This window comes from Lepisosteus platostomus, chromosome 8 (genome assembly GCF_059453375.1).
Source record: "Lepisosteus platostomus isolate fLepPlt1 chromosome 8, fLepPlt1.hap1, whole genome shotgun sequence".
NCBI classification, from domain to species: domain Eukaryota; kingdom Metazoa; phylum Chordata; class Actinopteri; order Semionotiformes; family Lepisosteidae; genus Lepisosteus; species Lepisosteus platostomus.
In genome coordinates, this window is record NC_142618.1 from 8,278,255 (window position 1) to 8,298,169 (window position 19,915).

The following is a 19,915-nucleotide window of genomic DNA, read 5'->3' on the forward strand; positions in this document are numbered from 1 at the left end:
ACAAAATGTAATATGTTAATTAATAGGTGCCAGACAAGATTGCCTGCAAAAAGATGCACAATAATCCACCTTCTACAGAGAAAAAAAAAACTTTTCATATTTAAAAAGCCCTCTCTTGCAACTTCAACCTTGATTTTAAGTTCTATGTTGCCAAACCTACTATGCTGTGCACTAATTACAGCTAATTTGGAACAATACATTGTATGTCAATTACATGAACCTCATATATATGTAGGGTCTTCCAAAATCTTGAAAAAAGCAGAATATAGGAGTATAAAACAGGAAATTATATAGGATTAGGAGATTTTCAATATTGGTTTATTAAAAGTTGACTCTTTATATCACCACAGCTGAATATACTGTAGTCACCAGACAAGATCACATTTGTACCACTGTCACCTAAGGAATGTTTCACCCAAACATATAAGCTTGAAAATTTGATTTGCCGAGAAATCAATACACATTTCACAGAACTTCACAGTCATTTAAAATTAGTCTAAAATTCAGATTCAGTGTGTGAACCACTGTGTTTATTGGAAAATGACTATTGTAAATAAACAAATGATAGTATTTGATACTTATTAATTGAATTTAATTTTTGTGTGAACTTAAAGGTGCACCTTCTAATTTTCAAAACATTTTGCACCTAACGTTTTTAAAAATGAGGTTCTTTTTTTAAAAAAAAAATGGGCAAATGCAGAAAATCTTGAGCTCCCACTCTTAAGATGTGACATTGAGCAACTGAAAGCTCAGCTTCTTCGGGGCTGTAAAATACAGTTGGGGAGGATTACGTCTTCTGAACTAAGTGGTCTGAGCCAGGATTGAACATGGATTTCTATTCTGTTTAGTGGGGGAGTGGACAGCTTCCTTTAAAAGAAAGCCAAGAATCTCATGTTGCCAAAACCTGCTTTGGAAAATGTTTTCTGTGCATGCATGCTGTGACGTCTTTCTGACAATGCATATTCTAGAATATTCTACAATGCATATTCTTGACACCTGAAGAAGGCTCCACGGCCGAAACGTTGTGTTCTCTTTCTTCTTTTTTTCAGCATGGAATAAACCTATTACTTGTTCCTTTGCAGCCTAGGCATGCTGACGCAGCTACCCACCTATTCTAGAAGTGTGCTACCTCACTGGGATTGGCTAGCTGTGCATTGTAGTTAAAGTACTGTAGGTAGACGCATCAGCATGCGTAGGCTGCAAGGAACAAGTAAAGGTTTATTCCATACTGAAAAGAGAAGAAGAGAAACACAACATTTCGGCTGTGGAGCCTTCTTCGGGTGTCCCTTCAGACACCCAAAAAAGGCTCCACAGCTGAAATACTGAGTTTTTCTTCTCTTTTCAGCATGTAATAAACCTTTACTTGTTCCCTAACTGTGCATTGGCTGACTTGCTTTACTAACTTGTGCATTTCAGGTCTACCTCACTTGACTGTGTCTCCCCCATTTCAGCATAGAGATGGTGGATACGAAGAACAGGAAATCTGTAGTCCTGTTGGTATGGAAAAGGAGCTGTAGCCCATGATCTCAACCTGGAATCCTCTTTCCTTTCTTCCGCACACACTTTCCACTGCCATGTTTTGTAAACCACAGTAATTTATCACTCCAGTTGAACTGCTCTGTGTTTTAGAGTATGTATACACTGTGAATAACTTATGTAAGTGAAGATGGTCAGCAAAAATGGCTCTCCCAAACACTACTTACTGTGCAGAAAGGATAACTGAATAAATGAATAAGTGAATTACTGTATGTGTGCAGTAACGTATTTCATCATAATTCATTTAAAAATAAAAATAAGCATTGGGGTGGAATTAATTGCAAAGTACTATCTATGACTGTGGACAGTGACATAACAAAGAAGTGCTAAAAATGGCAGCTGTTTTCAAGCCTGGACCACTCCTTTCTGCCAGCAAACTTAAAATTTAACTGTCACTTTTACTGTAAAGATCATGAACAACAAATGGGATATTTAATTAATCACGTAACACGATCAGGGATTATTCAGTAATTGAATATTACTTACTGGGCCTGTCACTTGAGAAGCACTCTCAAATTCTTCATCTTCCTCCATCAGTGTTTCTGCCCCAGGCAGTGGACCTGATCCAGACAACAGAACAGTACTCACTGCACACTTACATCAGCTCTCAGAAATAATTGCTCCCAAACATAGCTTACAACTAGTAATTAACTGCCAGTTCACGCACAGGTAGAAAAAAAAAGTAGACAAATGAGTTTCAGTTTTTCTGCCAAGTATTTTTTTTAAAGAATCGCACACTACTTTTTTAACACATCTGTTGACTTATTTCTATAGTTTTAAAATGTCGACAGCTTATATATTTAAAATGACTCATTTAAAAACGTTCAACTTATACAAGGGTATTGTTATCCATTTATCTGCCTGACATTTTCGTCCAAAGCGACTCAATGTTTGTACCCATTTCTACTGCTGGGCATCGTACTGGGGCAATCGGCGTGAAGTACCTTGCTCAAGAGTACAACAGGATCACTTCACCTAGGACTTGAACCCACACCTTTCCAGTTCTGAGTCCTGAGCCCAATCATGCACAAACTCTTGCCAATGGGTGAGTCAGATCATGAAGGCAATTTGTCAAGTATGCCCTAATAATTATGCTTCCAAAGGGCCATATTTATATCTTCACATTTATATGTCTGCCAGCCCTAGACAGGTTATTACTCTTCCTGTAATAAAGTGTTTGTACTTCATCCCTGAGCCACACATGAAGCTCCTCTTAGATCTCGTCATCATCACTGTAGTTCCTTTATCCAAACACGAAACATGATGAAAGTGCAACATATAGAGATGTAAGGTGAATGAGAAAATGGTTCAAAACTGAGCTCTGCATAGCCCTGCACAGAAGTCTGTTTCACAGGTGGGTACAAGTCATGTTGAAGAACGATGTCCTTTGCCTTTCAGGGCTGCCTTCTTCCTTGATGGAGCAACCATGGTTCAAGAAGCTCTTCGAAGTTGGATGTTCAGTGATGATGAGGTCCAAGTGGCAATGCAAGTATGGCCTTGTTTTTCAGACATATTTACAGTTGCCAATTATTTTAGGTTATTATTAAGCAAATGTAATTAATTTGGTATCGGCAATTGTTCAGGACTTGGTTTTCCAGAAATAGAGTGTGCTTGCACAGGAAAAAAGAGGACCTGTAGGCATGTTCAGCTGACACGCCCGCCTGTCAGAAGCATTCATTTCTGACACTCTGCAGGCTGTCAGGAAACTAAGTTGTCAGGAAACTGAGCAAAAAATATCTCTCACTGAGGTCTGGGCAAGCCTGCAGGCACATGGAAAGTCACAGTTTTACCAAAAGCCAAAAGGATTCTGACTGTCTTATGCCCATCATTCTCCTGCGTTGCCCCTTGGGTGATAGTGACCACAGGCGGCTGGTAACATGACTCAGATTTGAACCAGCAGGTTTGAACCAGCCCAAGGACCAGCCAACATAATTTTATCATAATGGTTTCCATGACCCTAAGAATTGCTGAGTTGCTGTCATCAGAGGTACAGTATATGGACATCAGATGGCACTGTGCTGCAAAATAATGGTCTTCGCATCAAACTGTGAAGAGTAATTAGTGGAAAATTCACAAATCCAGCCCCAGCCACCATTTGCATAGATTGATAACCTGTAGAACATTTCTTTAATTCAGTAGAGCTGTTATGGTTTGTTAGAGTGTGTACTCATTGTAAGATGTCTGTTGTAAAATAAAGTTTATTTTTTTAAAAAAATTGCTAATTAACTTCACTGCCTTAACCTTGTAAAATTCAAACACTCTTGTATTCAGTTTCAAACTCAGGATTGATGGCAACTCTTACAATAATGAATTTTAGGTAGGTTTGTAAAATGACACTTAATACTTTTAATACGACAAGCACTGTATTAGATAAGCAATCGACGAAGGACATCTTGAATGCTCTTTACTGCTGTTTCTATTCAAACGGTTTTATATACAGTTAATGAATTGTGAAAAGAAGAGTTGTACAGGTGTGGAGGTGATGGCATTTTCGATTTGTAGTAGATTTCTGAGCAGATCTGATGATTGCTGGCGCCACTACTTACAGACAATTTCGGGAACAGCTTGCTCAGGGGACTGGGCGGTGTGAAGGTCTTCATCCCTTGCCTCCAAGAGACTGTCACCTTGGAGCCTGAATGAAACGGATGAGGAGGAAGAATGTTATTGATAGTCTGCACCTTTGATGACGTCATGGAGGATTCAAGAAAGTGAGATGACCACTAGGTTCAGATTGCGTGTTGCAAAGACTACACCTTCTAATATGTTTTGTTAATATTCTATTCATTCTATAACAATTATCACCTGATTGTTTCTAGAGGCAATTTTGATTTATATTTATGATTTTAATGTACATTAATTTAATTTTACAAATCTAAAATAATACATTATGCCATAGCAGCTGTTAGATGAGTACCTGAAACAAAGTCAAAACACATATTTTTTATTATTGTTCTTTTTTTTTTCAGATAAAATTTCTGAAGAAAAATTGTTTGTAAACCTTTGGTAATTTGGCAATCCAATTAATGTCTCCTTATTTCCTACTGATAAATCAACATGCTTGCAGTTAACTTTCAGATTAAAATAATTTATACTGTACAACTTTCATATAACCACAAACAGCAACACATGAAAACAGAAATATGAATTATTAATTTATTTTGTTTGTTTTATACACTGATATATTTTATATATCTATTTTTTTAAATTCCAAGCATAACTTAAATCTGTACATTTGAAATTATATTTCAAGAATATGCCTTTTAGGGTAGTTGAGATCGGTTACAAGGACAAGTGTGTTTTTCTGCAATGATTATTAATTAATGCAAGCATTATAATGATATTAAATTAATACATTCTAAAAAACAATCATTGCAGCATGCTTTAGAGAGAAATGTTTTTTTTTAATCTACTTTGCTGTTTTTCTACAAAAATTGAATTACATAAAGTAAGATGTTTTATTTCCTGTGTAGTTAATTCTGTTGTTCAAAGAATGAACATTTTAGACAACCATAAGATACCATCCAGATTAATCAAATTCAGAAAAAAATGGCTTGGATACTCATTATGAATTACATGTGTAAAATAAAAAGGTCCCAACCCATAAGAAATTTAAACACAAAACAGATTAAGACATAAAATGGAAAACCATCTATCTTAGGTCAGAACTTGATGAATTTTCACACAGATAAAAAACTACATCGAACAGTGGCTATGCCTAATTAATTGAGAATAACACTTACATCCCCACTGGAATCAAAACAGCTTTAGAAATGACACAATGCATTTTGCTTGACTGAAACTCTGGAGACTTAGTGTCCCCATTGAAAAAGGTTGATTAAACAAACATGTTATGTGTCCATCGGTCTTATCGCCTTTATATGGAATCAGAAATGTTGGATCATACAGTAGGTATGTACAGTAACAATAGTAAACGACCGAGAGGAAAGTGAAGATGTATTCTACAGATATTATGTTTAGGAAGAGGTCACCACAACAGTGATATGAAAAGTGCAATGATGATATCAGCAGCTGTTTGGAATCTTTTAAAGCCCACCTCTTCTGTTATTTTTGTACTGGAATGTTTTGCTTCCTAGAAAATGCATTCAGTACACTAACATTTCCCCTAGTTGAAAAGGGATTCTCGTCTGCCTGGATAAAGTGGTGCATCTTGGAAATGATTCATGCTTCTCACTTTGTGAAACACAGAAAGTCTGCAGCCAGTAATAGCAAATCCGGTTTCTTTGCATCTATAATTAAATCATAAACAGTTCCATAAAACATCAAAAAATATCACACACCCCATTTAATTAATGCTATGATGTAGAAAAGTAGACTATTAAAATTTTATTCCCTTAAAACAATCCTACAAAAAAATAATAAAAAGCAAACAAATGCCCTTTAGTTTTGCCACCCATGCCACTGTGTACAGCACAAGGTGTTTCTTTACATGTTAGTGCTGTACTGTCTCCACTGGACCCATTGAAGCAGCGCAGATAATGGCTGGTTTAAATTAACGGTCTTCTGTGTGCTACAGTTCCCACTGCCATTCAATAAAACACTCACTACATAAACACAATTTAGTTAATGGAGCCACCTGCCTTATAATTTTGATTTGTAAAGGCTGGAACCAGGATGTTATGGAATGGGATGGACTGTACTGTATATGGGACATGTTTCATAATGGAAGTTGTGGCTCAAGGCATGTTTCTGCTTAATTGACCAAAATGAATATACAGTACAGAGACTATGGCAATGCTACGCTGAAAAGCATGCCGCAAGAAAGCAGCAGCACTCTGTCCAAGAAGAAAACGAGGCCGAAGAATTCTACAGCCAAATTAAAAACAAAGGGAGAAAATTCCCCATGCGGAAGCTGAAAATATGAGAAGTAAATGCTCAGGATGTGAATTTTTATTCAAATACGCACTTTTGAATACGTTGAAAAGCTTACGCTATTTTTACACTGCCATCAAATCCCCAAATTAGAAAAGACTTCACATTCGCCTCTGGTGTCGCAACCCTTGGGGTTAGGTGGGTAGTGTAGTACAGGCGTCAGAACCTAAAATAATACCAATCACTTTCTGTAAGGCAGAAAGTATATCTAGTGCTTCTGGTGTTTATTTTACAAATGAATGAAACCCTCTTTTAAAATGCAATTAGCAGCTGCCGTGCTTTCACAACATTTCAAATTTTGTAAGACAAATTTCTTGCCCTTAGAGTCCGGTGTGTTTAATCATTATTAACAATAATTATTGCCTGAGGGATAAATAAATTCCAGGCATCTGAGGATGTGAATTGAGCATTTGCAGTAGGTATAGTAAGATCTGACTTGACCCTCTTGTGTGAGGTCCTACCTCCCTGGCTATAGGATGAGCAGACTGGGGCCCGACGGGCAGTGATGAGAAAACCATAGAGCTGCACAGGTGGAGGAGGAATGTGAGCAAAAGCAACTTGTGAATGATACTGTATATCACACACGCTTTCAAGACATAACGTTGCCATCGATTCTGATTCAGAACAGCTGGGACAAAAGCAGCTTGGTTGTTGTCATTCCTCCTGAAATTCAGTTAAGCATTTCAAATATCATAGTTCTACATCCACTTCCCTTCCACTGACCACAGTACTCTCATTCAACAAAAACCTCTCATTCGACAAAAAACGAAATAAAAAATGGCAAAAATACAGTAAAACTACAACCATCTGCAAAATAGCAGTTAACCGCCGATCTGCTACTGTATGTGAGATAAACAGGCTCTGGGATTGGTGATTAGTGATTAGTATTGCCTGTAAACTCTGCTGAAGGATTGATAAATCAAAATATTCAGCATCTTTGAGGGAAAAGGAGATCCTTCTTGAGCACTAAACCTCAAATGACTCATTTGGATATTTCAATCAAATTTGATTGGCATTTACAGTAGGAACAAAATTTCTGTGGTTTCTATTGTTTGTATTGGTTGGTAATTAATGAATGGCTCTTAAACTGTTACATTAAGATAATCAGCTCATTTCACCATGTGGAAGCACTATAGTCAAGTAAAAGAGCAAGGGATAAGAGAGATAAAATCCACTGAATTTAATCTTCCTTCCTCTCGTGATAATGCTCCAAGTAAAAATACTGATTGCATTTAAATTTCCTGTGTACTGTAAAATAGGATATTCATGCATTCTGGAAAACAGATAAGCTGTCTATTTGTATAGAAACAACCAAGGAAATAAGAAAACAAAATTTAAAAACATGCTGGCATGATTGTACCAACTGTTTCATCTCAAAGATGCAATTTTATCAGGTTTTGGCATCGAGTTTCAGCAGTGCATGAGCATGATTAATGAATCAGAAAGAAATCTGGGCAAAAGATTTGGCCCTGTGGTTTTGAACAGGAAATGTTTTTAAAAATAAGTGATAATGCTGAAATTATCGAAGTTTGTCTGTGTAGTAAAAGCAAACAAATTTGGAATGCGTTTAAGATAACTCATCCTTACAACTGTGTAGACTGTAGATAGATATAAGAAGAGGAAACAACGTTTTTCTGATATCTTATACTGCAGTCATATCTTTATATTACTGTCAACGGAGAAGTAAATTCAAAACACAAAAAGGTCCTCTTGAGTTTCCACTCTAATCCTTATCCTGAAGATATACATCAGCTCTTTTAGGTATTTCTTTAACTGTATAGAATTACTTTTTTTTAAGTAAGCCAATAGATTTCTGTTACATGTGTTCTTTAAAACTACATTGTGAACTTCATGTTATTTTAGCAGAAATATATGGCATAGGGTAGGAAAACGTAGCACACAAAATTTAGTTTGTGCTAGGACTTGCAACGACAAAACAATATTTTTGTTAATCTGAAACACACTTTCTTGAACTTGAAACTCTCAGCATGCCATGTTACGTATCCACTCTGCAAGTCATTGCGTGTGTTTGGAAAAACAGACTGCTCACAAGGACGGGGAAGTTCTTGAGGCGACTTAGCAACGAGAAAAGGGAGTGTTGCACTGTTACTGACTGTTACAGAAGACAAGTAAAGCCTACGTTTCTTGGGTCTGCACCTGGAGAATATATTCAGACCTGTTTGACATGATTTGTGGTCCTGTAGTTGCTTATAATTTATTTTTCTACTTGCGCTGTTATTTTCTAAATGAGGTCCGGTGATGCTACCATAAATCATAAATATTTATCAACAGAACTTACTCTACTCTTTCAAATAAATATTGTTCAAATAAAAAACAGTATTGTTGTCAGCTTTTGCACCCTGGCACTTCCTTCAATACAAATTTAGAAGAATGTAATACCTGCTGTTTTTTGAGCAAACATATACATTAAAATGTGGGCATCTTTTTCAAATCTAGTGGTGAAAGTTCACTTGTATCATCGTTAGTGGGTACAGGTCACATGACAAATCAGTTTATGTCTTAATGTCTTAATATCTTAATAATTCCTAATTTAACCATATAAACCAGTCAAAAATAATAGTTTACAATGGTAACCTGTGATCCAAGAGGCTCATGATAATATTAAGCAGAAGATGAACAGGGAAAGAAAGAAAATAATAATGTAGAAAAATAACGTCATATACGAAGACAAAGAGTTTCAGCTTACTCTCCAGATTGTTCCAGTAATTTGCAGAGGCAAATTAAACTGACTTGCACCCTAGGTCAGTAGTTACTCTTGGGAGTTTCCATTTGATAAAAATAGTACACCTTTGAATGTACGATAGTAAAGAAAACTGCAATAAATTATTGTAAAATAATCTAAATCGATGATGCATTTGGCTAGTGTGCAGAGAGGAACAACCATGATCAAAGACTAAAGGATACAATGATGAATGCGACAGGAAGCAATAGTGATACATTTCACAGCAGATTAGTATAAGATATGAAGTTTCACAAGAACAGATTTAAAGGTCATACTGCAAACCATAGTCCAAGACTGGGGATTATGGACATCTGAACTAGAGTTTGCCTAGAGGAATGTGTAAAACAGGATATGTAGCAAAGAAGGAGAGCAAGTCTAAGCTTGACTTAATTTGTCAATATGAGTTTAAAAGTTAAAGCACTTCCCCGTCAAATGCCTTCATATTTATAAACCATGATAAAATTTATTCAGGTTAAAGTAAAAAAATGTTCTAATCATTATTAAGGGAGCAGTTTTTAATTTTTAATTAAATGGAATAAATATAATTTTAGCAAAGGTAAGCAGTTTTCTGAAATTTGACTGAATATTATAGAAACCGAGCACAAAAGTAATGATTAAATCTGATGGAGTGGGTCCATTTGATAATAATACAGCGATAATATAGCAATTTTTCTTAATATAGATGGATTAATGCGTAAGACCCAGAACAGGCCCTTGTGGGACTCCCTTAGGATTAAGGAAAGCCTAGGAAGCATATCTTTCAGATTTTACGCAATTTTTCTGGTTTGTATTTCTGAATCCATGCCAGGGTGGTCACAACAAAGCAAATTTCCTGCAAAGGTCCTGACTCTCTGTGGTCATTAAAAATCCCAGGGCGTTTCTCGAAAAGAGTAGGGGTGTAACCCCAGTGTCCTGGCCAAATTTCCCATTGGCCCTTACCAATCATGGCCTCCTAATAATCCCCCTCTATGAATTGGCTACATTACTCTACTCTCCTCCCCACTGATAGCTGATGTGTGGTGAGCGTTCTGGCGCACTATGGCTGCCGTCGCATCATCCAGGTGGGGCTGCACATTGGTGGTGGTGGAGGGGAGTCCCCATTACCTGTAAAGCGCTTGAGTGGAGTGTCCAGAAAAGCGCTATATAAGTGTAAGCAATTATTATTATTATTATTATTATTATTATTATTATTATTATTATTATTATTATTATTTGAAACAACCTTTCCAGAATGATTGAAACCATGTTGGGGACAACAGCCTTTTTTCTGCAAATGCACACAAACAAGTCAAGCCTTCGCTCTCATTTTATGAATGCATGCCTGAACTCAATGCTTAAAAAGTTGTCACAGCCAAGACATTTGACAGGAATCAGGAATTGTTTTTAGCAGTACTGTGAAGTACAGTAGGTTCTATACTGTTTAATTCTTAATCTTTAATACATTATTTCAAATAATGTTCAAAACTGTATTTATGTAAGGTATGTATGGCTCTATATATTACATTTTAGTAGAATCTAGCCTGCCATTGCAACTCAGTTTGACTACCCTGCATTAGCCCAGTTCTCAATCCAAGCACACATTAGCTTGGATGCTTATTTTCTGAAATTTGAAAATTAAATCTGCTATGAGGATCTTTATCAAGAGCCTTCCGAAATAAAATACCAAATAGTATGCTCAGTGTATATCCAATTACAGAGCGCTGATAAGAATAAAATAAACAAACACTACAAGTGGGTCTTGTATTAAAATCTAGGACCATTTTTGGCTTTACTGAAAGGTGCAAGGAAGTGTTTTAGTGTCTAACAAAAGGACAGTGAAATATATTCCTCTAAACTGTGGGTTATTTAAGTGCCTAAATTACCTAAAATAATGATTGTTTCAGCCGATCATCATGTACAACATGTTGTGTTATATTGTGCATGATGGCCTGTGACTTTCAATACTTATTTTTTACTGTTTTGTAACGTACTGTGCACGTCGTGTGGTGTTTTCTCTTGTTCTGTGTTGTCTACTCTACTGAGCGCAGCCCCCAAAATTGGAGTGAGTAAGAATCTCAATAAAGATGTACTGATGGCAAATAAACTCCTCTCTCTCATAAATAAAGCATTTTCTAAGTGACGTACAGCAGCATGTTGACGTAGCATGTCAAGCTGTGCTTATGCTTATTCTCTGTGTACGATTTTTAACTGAGCCTGAGCAAATACTGACAAAGTATCACTGGTAAACTGTAGCGATTGACATAGTGACACAGAAGGTAGAGATTACCTTGCACACCTTGAGCAGATGTTCAGTGTAACCCTGGCCTGTGGCTCAGGGCAGTAAGAGCTGCGGCCCTGACTGAACTTGCTGCCAGAAGGTGCCAGACTGGTGACGCCCTCCATTCGCAGGTCGTCCAGATCCTCTGTGAGCACAGGGACAAGAGAGAAAAACTGGTTCACCGAGACGTAATAATACACAGTGTTTCTGTCTCTGAACAATCAAAGACAAAATACTTTTCTTTTCATTATTTTCCATTGATTTAAAAAACAACGGACTGAAATTTCTCTTTGGACATTTACAGTTGAATAAAGACAAATGTATTGAATTTGATTCATTTAATGAAGAAAAAGGAAGAACTGAGACTCAAGGGCTTATACAAAGGTCAGGAAATGTCACATTTTAATAATCTGACAGCAGTATTTTGTGAGGGACTTCACAAAGCTGTGTGTTTTTTCTGCTTTGACTTCTGTATGCAATAAAGACACTCCTACTAAATACAAATAATGAAAGCAAGTACTCAGAAAGGTCCTCATAACTCTAACGTGGTTTCTTTACAGTCCCTCTGTCCATGCAATTTTGATTTGTGCAAAAGTCTAAAACTTTGACTGTGTTGTACCCCCACCCCCAAATATATGGAATTTGATTAATAATGACTTATGACAATGTGACTTCAAGCACATAGGTTACCACAGTGATAAAACAAACACCAAAACTCTTAATTTCTTTGGTGACCAACACTTTTGTAATCTTTCCAACAACTTTCAGGAAATGACATTTAAACATCTCTCAAGTTGATCGCAGCATTCTAATTATGACACTGCCAGCAGTCTAGCTCCTGACTGGAAGATCCCGGGTTCAATCCCAAGTAGGGACAAGTGATGGAGCTTGCTCTAAGTCCTTCCAGACGGCTCCCATGTCCACTTAGTCTGATTTCCAAATGAGTACCGGGGGTTAATCCTTCTGGGGGTAATAGGCCGGCCGGAGCGTGATGCTGACCACATCACCTCCACCTCCAGTGCCCTTGCCCCCCATTCCCCATGGGCCTTGATGGCCTTAAAAGGGACCTACCTACCTACCTATCTAGGGGCCAGCAGGGGGCGCTCACCCTGCGGTCCATGTGAGTCCTCATGCCCCAGTATAGTGACACTATACTGTAAACAGGCACGGTCCTTCCAATGAGACGGAAAACCGAGGTCCTGACTCTCTGTGGTCATTCCAAATCCCAGGGCGTTTCTCGAAAAGAGTAGGGTGTTACCCCAGTGTCCTGGCCAAATTTCCCATTGGCCTTACCAATCATGGCCTGCTAATAATCCCCATCTACTGTATGAATTGTCTTCATTACTCTGCTCTCCTCCCCACTGATAGCTGATGTGGGGTGAGCGTTCTGGCGCACTATGGCTGCTGTTGCATCATTCAGGTGGATGCTGCACATTTACAGGACATTACCTGTAAAGAGCTTTGAGTGGAGTGCCCAGAAAAGCGCTATATAAGTGTAAGCATTTATTATTATCTACCAGCAGTCCTGCTGTAACATATTTAACATATTTACTGTAAGTGTTACGTAGTGCAGTAAAACATGCAGTAAAACAGTAAAACATCAATATTACAGCTCAGAAGAGGTTTTTAGTTCTGAATGCATTTATTTTCCATATCATAAACTTCTTCCTCTGCGACTGATTCTCAGCAAGAAGTGCGGGGTAAACAGCAACCCCAAAAATATCCACAAAATTGAGCTAAAAACATTAGTCAAGGTGATAATTCAAGAATTGGAGATTTTTTAACTCGTTCACTGAAGGATATCAGTTCCTTAATAAACAAGTCTGCTGATGCTCATTATAATGTTGATCTTGGCTCTATTGCTGCAGTAACTGTACTGAAGATGGGAAAGGACAGCGGGGAAGTAGGACCTCACAGGCAGTTTATAGACACAAGCTGCTCCTCACACCGAGCTTCTGTACTCCTCTGTGTACTGTAGGAGAATCCAAAAAGATCCATGTGTTTACAACATGCGTTAGTCATCTCAGAATGTAGCTAGAAACAGGTGCAGAAAAGGCACTTTCAGTTTTGGCAGCCATGACCTATCAGCAGCCCAGGGCTTGAAATACAGCAGAGGACCACGTTTTGATTATCGTTTTCACGCAGCTGTTCTTTGCTCAGATGAGGTTTCCCACACGCAGTGCTTTTGTTTGATTAGCTTCGGGACTACTGGGTTCACCAGGGATGAAAAATTATTAAGTGTCGGTGAGGAAGAACTTCTTACTCCTCGGCCGAAGGGAGCGTATTCACAGCTCCCGACCATGTGAGGCTACTGTAAAGTGATTAACAGAAATCTGTGCCCTATACCTTTTCAGTGGGGTGCTAGGGGAGGAAAGGTGTGGAGAATCCACGCTGTAACATATTTACACATTTTTATATATCAGGAAAATCTTCATTTTCTAAATGTACTACACTTGAATGTATACAAGCTTTATGGCTTGCACAAGACCTGAAATACAACCCTTGCAGTGATCTACAATGTGCAAACTTTGCACATGGATATACTGGTAGCCTTATGCATCTTTTATGATGTTTAAGCTTAACAAGCAATGAAAGACTTTGGTAAATCACTGATGTTTGACATCAATGCATTTCGTAAGAGTTCCCCCTTTGACAGCAAATTAAACCTACAAGTTATACTGTGCTGCAGGGGCTCTGTTTCTGCAAGTGATACATTTTGCTTTATCTCTCCTTTCAGACAAGTTGGAACACAGCACGAGAGAGGTCATGCACCTATTTACACTGAAGCACATTTTCATAGATTCTGCTTAATCAATAAATACATTTAAAATCAAGAAAAGTTTTTGCCATGTATTTTGGATTTTTTATCTAAAAAAACATATCGTAATAAATTAGTAACATATTCCTTGTTAGCCCTGAATGAATTGTCTAATAATATTGAGGGTAAAATGTTTATAAATTGCATGATTCTGTGAAATAATGATTTCATGATATTACCTGTGATGGTAACATTTACTAACAGCTTAGACAGTCGTTGCCATATTTTTGCCTAGGCATTTCTGCATAGTTCATGTCTCTATTCACAGCATTACATAAAGCTACAGTAAGTGTAATACAAGACTGATGTCAAATCAATAATCATCACATTTAGATAAATGACGATTCTATTTTGCATGCTAAATATAAATTGAGCAAACAAATGATACATTTAATTGAAAGGCATTGAAAAAAAAAAGACGCAGATTTGAAGCTAAAAAGGCCTAAGGCTCAAGCTGTTCCTTGAGGCTTTGTGAAGTGCTGAGCTGTCGCCCCACATCCAGAGACACTCATGCTTGTGAAATACCATTAAGTACTGTGATATTAAATATCTCATTTATCACAGCTGCTAGGATCCAAATGAACTGTGTAACTGCTGGAGGCCACCTCAGAAGTGGGACTGTGACTCTTCGTGGGAACGTCTCAAATTCACGCCTGCTCAGTCCTCTGGGTATGGGAGCCAGCTGTGTTGCCAGTGTTAAAGTTGCTCCAGGGGTCACACGCCAGTTAACGGGCCACCAGGTTTGATGTAGAGTTCACCAGAGAACCGCTGTAAATCTGCGGTGTTTTGTTTTAAAAGAGCAGATTAAGACCTGATACAGAAAAGGATGAACAGAAAACCTAAGGAGCGTGGCTCCTTATGGATTCTACAGCACCCTTTCCTTTTTGTTGATGGAGGGTGGAATGTGAGTGTTAAAGCAAAACCTAAATTTGTTCTGGGAAATGTGGTTGACTGAAGTATGCAAGTCATTCTTCTCAGAGCTGTATTTTTTTACAGCACAATGTTAAAGCCCAGTACACCGAGACAGTATAGCATGCGAAAGTCTGTATTTGTGCCCTTGAAAGACTATCAGTATATTGCACTGCTGTCTTTTTGAATGGAAAATCTGTGGAAAAGTGCTGTCATCCTCATCAGCTTCCTATCCCTCTCACTGTATATCTAAAACCAGAGAAAACAAATGAATGAACTTTTAAACCCATCCTTAATTTTAAATCTATGAGATGACTTACCACATTGAACTTTTTTCTCTAGGAGATTTAATTTGTTTTTCTTCATGTGGATCTGCTTGTCTCACAAAGGGGCCAATTCCTCAGCCAAAAATCTACTTTCAGACTCTACACAGAGCTTCATCTAGCTTGACAGGAGTCTGATCTATTTTCATGAAAAAGCTATGGGTCTAAAGTTGTTGTTTTCCCTCCTCATGATAGATGTGTTTTGTAGGAAATAAAAGTGTTGTCCTTGTCGTCAAACAGCTGTTTTCAGATTGCCTTGATATCTAGATTTGAGACAAAAAGCCAACAGCTAACATAAACACAGATTACCAAAGGGTATGTGTGAAAACCCATTAGTTCAGGCTAAAGATAGATTATTGGCTGAGTTACACATGGTAGTGTTTAGACTTTCTTTCACAGTGGTATGTTAACTGTGAAACCCCCAAGGATGTGTACAGTATTAACATATTATTGACTCAGATTTCATTTAGTTTACTGCACTTTTACAAGTACTAGGAGGCTGATATACAAACAGTAACTGTCATCCACCTGGCTCACTGCTAGACAAAACAACAGTCTTCACACCCAAACCTCTTCTTGTCAGCACACACATTACCCTTATTAAACCACTTTCAACCAGCCATGCATGGCTCTGAAGTCTCACTTTATAAATATACAGTAATGGGTCCGCGCCCCTGAGATGGAGGGGAAAGGTATGTAAGAGATGTTATCCGAGCAAATGCTGGTTGTAAATAAAATCAGTTTGAAATCACTAAGGTAAATAAAAAGAATGTCACATTTTACCCTCCAGGGTGTAAGATTTCAGCTTTTTTAGAAACTCGCTTGTCAAAACAGAAAAACAGAAAACAAAAAAACAAAGCAATGGTATTGTTCCAAATTGTAACATTTATGTTATGAAATCTTTATTTTATAAGAGCAATAAGAGCAGAATTTGCAAATAACAGGAGGCCATTTGGTCCCACTGCCTTTTGTTTGGTTTGTCGTAACAACTAGATCCAATGGCCCTAAACAGTAACGTTGCCAAAAGCAACAGTACCACTTTTGACAATATAACTGGGTAGCTTGTTATATACTTCCAAAACTCTCTTTGTACAGTACTGCCTACTGTTCTCTGTTTCAAATGAACATCTCCTTAGTTTTTCTTTTGTTTGTGGCCTCTGGCTCCTCTGGTTCATGTTTTGCTGTTGACTCTGAAGAAATCCATAAGATTTTGAGGTAAAAAATTCACTGGACCGATGAAACAAAAATTGAACTCTTTAGCCTGATGCAAAGTGCTGTGCCTGATGTGCCTTAACACAGCACGCCATCAGTGTAACACCATCCCTGCCATGAAGCTTGGTAGTGGCAGTATTACTTTATGGGGATGTTTTTCGGGGATTGGGACTGGGGCACCTTTCAAGATAGAGGGAACAATGAACTGAGTCTGATGCAGTTAAATTATTGAGGTGAACATGCTTCTAAGTCAACAAAAGACTTCAGACTGGAGCAAAGAATCATCTTCAAAGGATAACGATCCCAAGAATATAGCCAGAGCGACACTGGAGCGACTTCAGAATGAGAAGATGAATGTCCTTCAAATGGACCAGATCCAGATGTGCAATGCAGAAAGAAACATATCCGAGAAAACTCAAAACTATAATTGCTTCAAACGGTGTTTCTACAAAGTATTGACTCAGGAGGATGAATGCATAAATAAGATATTTCTGTCTTTAATTTTTCATAATGTTTGTTTCACAGTAAAAATATGTTTGCACCTTTTATTGCATATGTTGTGTGAATTAAGAGAAAAAAAACATTTAAATGATTTAAATTTAAATTCTGCTTGTAACACAACAAGATTTGCAATAGTTCAGTGGGGGGTAAATACGTTTTGAAGGCACTGTAGGTGGGCAGGCAGTCACACTGCACCATGATACCCTGAAGGAAGTGTTAAGACTGCAATAAGCCCAGGCTAAGTCCACTATGGTATGTCTTTTGATTTGCAACGGCACTTCTCTAACCTAGCACGTCAAACAGATTGATTAACATCATTAAGTCTTATTATTTTTTTAACAACAAAGAAGGAAGAAGCAATTACAACATTAATAAAAATCTCAATACTAGAACTGTTTTTACATTACAACACAGTACCTAAATGTTATGAACGTTATGTGTGAAGCTTTATCTGTGACATTCTGTGATTACAAAACCATGAATGAATAATTAGCTGCTCTGCATCGAGATATTTTAACTTTTCCTTCATTAGGACCTGAATACTGTATATATCAAATAACACCCAAATGAATAACACATAATACAAAAACACTATAATATTTTTGCAATACTTAACCATTCATTTTTTAACTGCATACGTTATTTAGTTCTAAGTCATACTTGATAGAGATTTTTGTTTAATCTAAGCAGATGATCAGCAAGACACATAACAGAAATGCCTATACTCGTGGTGATATCTGTGATGACATCAGACATCAAATCTTGTCTCAGGATCTGGTGGAGATCTACTTGCTTTACTGGGATCTCCATTTTAGGCATCCCAGACTTCATGCCTGTGGGGAGCCACAGGACACTACATTACCCACTCATGTAGCGGCTGTCGTCTGCTTGTTTAAACTGTTGTCCTAACAGACTCAATCTCTTCTATAAGTGCCCTTCTTCTCTTATCTAAATTCAATTTCCAACCAGGTACCCCTACTTTGGGATGACCCAGCAGTCAATATCCGCAGCATCAGGGAGGCTAAAATTTCAAAGCTTGAAATAACTCAACACAGAAAATGTAATTATTTGTGAATAATTACATAAAATGACCAAAATCCATATTAGTGACATAATGTAGATGCACGTACAATGTCTCTCCAGTCATGTTTGAAATCGGTGCCGGAGCTGACAATATACAATTCGTTTGAAAACACAGACAAGATCCCTCAGTGCATCTGCACTTTGTTTTGATGGAACAGCGAGCTCAGGCACGATGACAGCTCTGGCCTAAAAAAAGCTATGGGCCATGTCCTGTTGCCCTCAGTCACCTGACCAGCTAGAGGAAAATTATTTAAAAACCAGGAAGTAGAGACTTGCAGGGGATTGGCAAGAGAGAAAGAGAGTACTCAGTTTGAGTCGGTAAAGGTTTTGGAATCCTCCTGTGTGGAATAGAGAAATTTTAACCCATGGTGTGCTTTTTTTCATTTTGAGAAGAGTTTTGAAAGTATTTTGTGAATCCGGTAAGCAGCTTGGCCGCCAGGTGTGTTATAGACATTGACTGAAGACGTCTAGTTATGAGCTCAGAGAAGAGCTGTGGTTGTGGTTTCCCCTTCTGTCACGCTGTAAAATGAAGAGCATTAGTCTTGCACCTTACAGCTGTGTTTGTGTCCATTTGAGTTGGACTCACCTATTAACAAATCTGTGCTACAGTACCCAGCTGCCAGATGTGTCACACCCTTTCTACCATGGAAATTTCCTCAGGAGTGTCTCATATAAATATACACACTTTTCACTCTTCGTATTTGAATTATGCCTATACACGTCTAATTTAAATACCAAGCCCCACCCTCCATTTCCCTCATTTGCAGAACATTTGCAAAACTCTTTGGGAAAATGGGAGGAAAATGGAAATGGAAAATGACAGTGAGAATCTCGATCACACAAGAAAAAAGGTTTTGCATGTAAATGTCCAGCTCCCTTTAAAACTAGCTCAAGGTTTTGCATGTAAATGTCCAGCTCCCTTTAAAACCAGCTCAAAGACAGTTCGGTGTATGCAAAGCAATGGGTTTCATTCAATTATAAAACATTATGACTGGGATGGAAGAATTACATTGTGTTGAATGTCTGTTTATGGTTCTTTCAATATCCTCCTGACACTGTAACTGAGTTTCGATTGCAAAGCCAACTTCCTAGGTTCTCAGAAGAAGATATATCTAAAGCAGTTAATGCTGCATATATACAGTACAATCCATCTAAATAATTAATGGCACACATATTTATATCCCTGAATTTCAATCTCAAACTTAGGTAAGAAGGAGTAAAATAAAAAATATGAGTTAAAAGAAGAAGACAAGGACAGTAAAACTGTCCCGAGGGGAAATGAGAGGATAATCAAGGTCACTTGACAAGTCCTTACATGGTTAAGGTAACTAACTTCCAGAGCAGATCATATTTGCCTGCAGTGTAGCGACAGGCAAGGCCGGATATCCACAGCAGCATAACAGACCTATCAAATGCTCAGACAAGGCAGATGACAGGTGAAGAGGCATGTAACCAACATTGCTAGACAAAACATCTGCAAAGGAGAAGATAATGTTGCAGCATTGTTGAGGTTTTGTGAACTTCGTGATTCTGCTCTTACAAAAACAAAATGCTAAAGGAGCCGTATCATTTCCGTGTAAAATTCACCAAAATCAATCATGCTGATACAGTAGATTCCGAACCAACACAGTTGATTACATTTG

At 37.8% G+C, this 19,915-nt stretch overlaps 1 protein-coding gene across 2 annotated transcripts in view; it reads right to left on the reverse strand.

Annotated features, from left to right (window-relative positions):
• Nucleotides 1-19,915, reverse strand: part of c8h8orf34 (chromosome 8 C8orf34 homolog) — a 150,589-nt gene that overhangs the window by 39,989 nt on the left and 90,685 nt on the right. Inside the window, exons 8-10 of one of the 2 annotated variants that reach the window (XM_088642285.1) lie at nt 11,445-11,571; nt 4,083-4,168; nt 2,023-2,096 (exon numbers count right to left, since the gene is read on the reverse strand). In XM_088642285.1, the coding sequence (XP_088498411.1) occupies nt 2,023-2,096; nt 4,083-4,168; nt 11,445-11,571 (287 nt within the window). Of the gene's footprint in view, nt 1-2,022; nt 2,097-4,082; nt 4,169-11,435; nt 11,572-19,915 lie in introns of both variants that reach the window. The other variant, XM_088642283.1, reaches the window with a different exon arrangement.